General features: G+C 36.3%; 1 protein-coding gene across 1 annotated transcript; it reads right to left on the reverse strand.

The window, feature by feature from the left end:
* Positions 1-1,407: 1,407 nt before the first annotated feature.
* Positions 1,408-2,337, reverse strand: OR8J3 (olfactory receptor family 8 subfamily J member 3). Its single transcript, NM_001388986.1, has one exon. The coding sequence runs from the start codon at positions 2,335-2,337 to the stop codon at positions 1,408-1,410; it is 930 nt and encodes a 309-aa protein (NP_001375915.1).
* Between the last annotated feature and the right edge of the window lie 382 nt (positions 2,338-2,719).

The following is a 2,719-nucleotide window of genomic DNA, read 5'->3' on the forward strand; positions in this document are numbered from 1 at the left end:
GTCAACTGAGCTTTCAGATGGTCATTATCACTGATCACAGTTCACCATCAAAAAAGTTTGACAGATGAAAATAGGGGAAGGGAAGGAAAAATAAAGTAAGCAAAAACAGAGAGGAAGGCAAAGAATAAGAGATTCAACTATAGGGAACAAACTGAGGGTTGCTGGAGGGATGTGGTAAATTGGTGATAGGCATTAAGAAGGGCACTTGATGTAATGGGTACTGGGTGTTATATGCAAGTGATGAATTAGTGAATTCTACCGCTGAAACTAATACCACAATATATGTTAATTAACTAGAGTTTAAACAAAATCTTGAAAGGAAGGAAAGTTTGAAATATTGTGAGAATGACCAAAATGTGCCAGAGACACAAAATGAGCAAAAGCCGTTGGAAAAAGGGTGCTAATAGACTTGCTCAATGCAGGGTTGCCACAAACTTTCTAAAAACTGCAATATCTGCAAAATGTAATAAAGCAAAGTGCAGTGAATTGAGGTATTTTCTTATTTCTTCCAGTGTAGTTCTTTGATTATTTGTCAAGACTCATTCATAAGGCCAAATGTCAGAATCACCCATAGAATTAATTAAAATATGGACTTATTGACCTTTATCTGGTGATGCTGAATAGGACTGAGATATAGTCTGGTTACCTCCATTCCCCAAAATTATACAACAGTTTTTGGTGTACACGCACTGATCAAGAACTATCAGAAGACATAACAAAAATACTTATAAAAACAATTAACATTTCCCTCTAATGACATAGGAATTCTCACAAGCATGATTCCTGGAATGTCTAATGATATCATAAGACAGTATATATATTACACACAATAAAAAAGGCTGTTATTTAGAGTAAAGAGAAAGAGAAATCTTACAGAACCCAGTATATTTATGAATCAACATGAAAATATCAATGATTAAGAAAGAATTAGGGAGTTTTATTTTAAATATAATTTTCAGTTTAATTTTACTAACTTGGCTGTGAAGAGGATTTTAGCAATCCGTAATTACAGTTCCTCAAGATGTAGTGATCCACTATACCTCAACATAACCAGTCAGAAAGTGAAAAAGAAGCCCAAGGATAAGAAAGATCAACTTACTTCTCTCAGCCATATTTTATTGCTCTGTTCAAACTTATTTAATTTTTTAACTTACACATCTTCCAACCAATGGAAATATTTCTTTCAAATTGAGTATCTATGAACAAAGTTAGTGAATAATGCTTGTTTCTGCATTAACCTTTATTTCCAAGAACTTCAGTTTACCTTTTAATTCAATGCTTCCCAAATTCTAGCTCCTTTTAATTCCTAGAATTACTTGTACACCTATAAGTTTGCTCCCTAATGTTTGCCTTCTCTGACATATGGTACCCTAACTTAACCATCTAAAATTACATTGATTTAAAAGATCAGCATGAGTTTTTCAGAAATCTCTGTAAGGCAGCCTTCACATCCTTATTCCGCAGGCTGTAGATCATGGGATTCAACATGGGGATCACCAGGGTATAAAATACAGAAGCAATTTTATCAGTATCCAATGAGTAGTTAGTTTGAGGCTGCAAATACATGAATAGTAGTGTTCCGTAGAAAACTGTGACTGCCATCATATGTGAAGCACATGTGGAAAAGGCTTTTTTCCTTCCTTCTGATGAATGCATCCTTAGAATGGACAAAACAATGTTGAAATAGGATACTAGAACTATAATCAAGGATAAAACCAAATTTGTAGCTGCAGATATAAATACTATTGTCTCTGGAAGGTAAGTATCTGAGCAGGACAATGTTAACAGAGGGACAATATCACAGAAAAAATGATTGATTACATTGGAAGAGCAATAAGACAGAGAAAATATACAAGATGAAACTACAAGTGCTGTGGAAAAACTGTAGAGGTATGTGAGGGACACCAAGAAAAGGCAAATCTGTGGAGATACCACCACCATGTAGAGCAGGGGGTTGCAAATGGCCACATAGCGGTCATAGGCCATCACAGCTAAGGTGAATACCTCAGCTACAATGAAAACCAAGAATCCTCCCAGTTGGGTGGCACATTCATAGTACAAAGTGGTTTTCTCTTTTACTAAAAAATTGAAGAGCATCTTAGGGGAAATGACAGTAGAATCGCCAAGATTGATGATAGCCAAGTGCCTGAGGAAGAAGTACATGGGCGTTTGAAGCTGCGAGTCAACACTGGTGAGGGTGATGATGCCCAGGTTCCCTGCCACCGTGAGCCCATAGATCACCAGGAAAACAAAGAAGAGTGGCATCTGGAGGTCTGGGCGGTCTGAGACTCCCACGAGAACAAACTCAGTGATCTGTGTGAAATTTCCAGGAGCCATCTAAGGGTTTGAATAGTCATCTGTTTGGAGAGGAAAAGAAGTGGTTACAAACTTTGAGGAATTATTTTCTGGGAAGGTCACTAGAAGGCATATTCTTTAGGTGAGATTTCCTGGAATCATGTATTAATCCAACTCAGTTATTAAAATCAAGGCATGAGGACTAGCAAATTAAACTTTGTGATCATTTGGAAGAGAGAAAAGGCAAGTATAGCAAAATAAATAGATGATCCAGCATCATGCATTATTTGAGGATTTACTTCCTCACAGTCTTATTAAAATCGTGAGAATCTTATTAGTTTGCAAAAATTTGAAGCCATGATTCAATATTCATATCATGTCTCTTGAGTGTGAGAAAAGCTTGAGGAATTATATGGCTCCAAAT

The sequence above is a fragment of the Canis lupus genome, chromosome 18, assembly GCF_011100685.1.
Source record: "Canis lupus familiaris isolate Mischka breed German Shepherd chromosome 18, alternate assembly UU_Cfam_GSD_1.0, whole genome shotgun sequence".
Classification (NCBI taxonomy): Eukaryota; Metazoa; Chordata; class Mammalia; order Carnivora; family Canidae; genus Canis; species Canis lupus.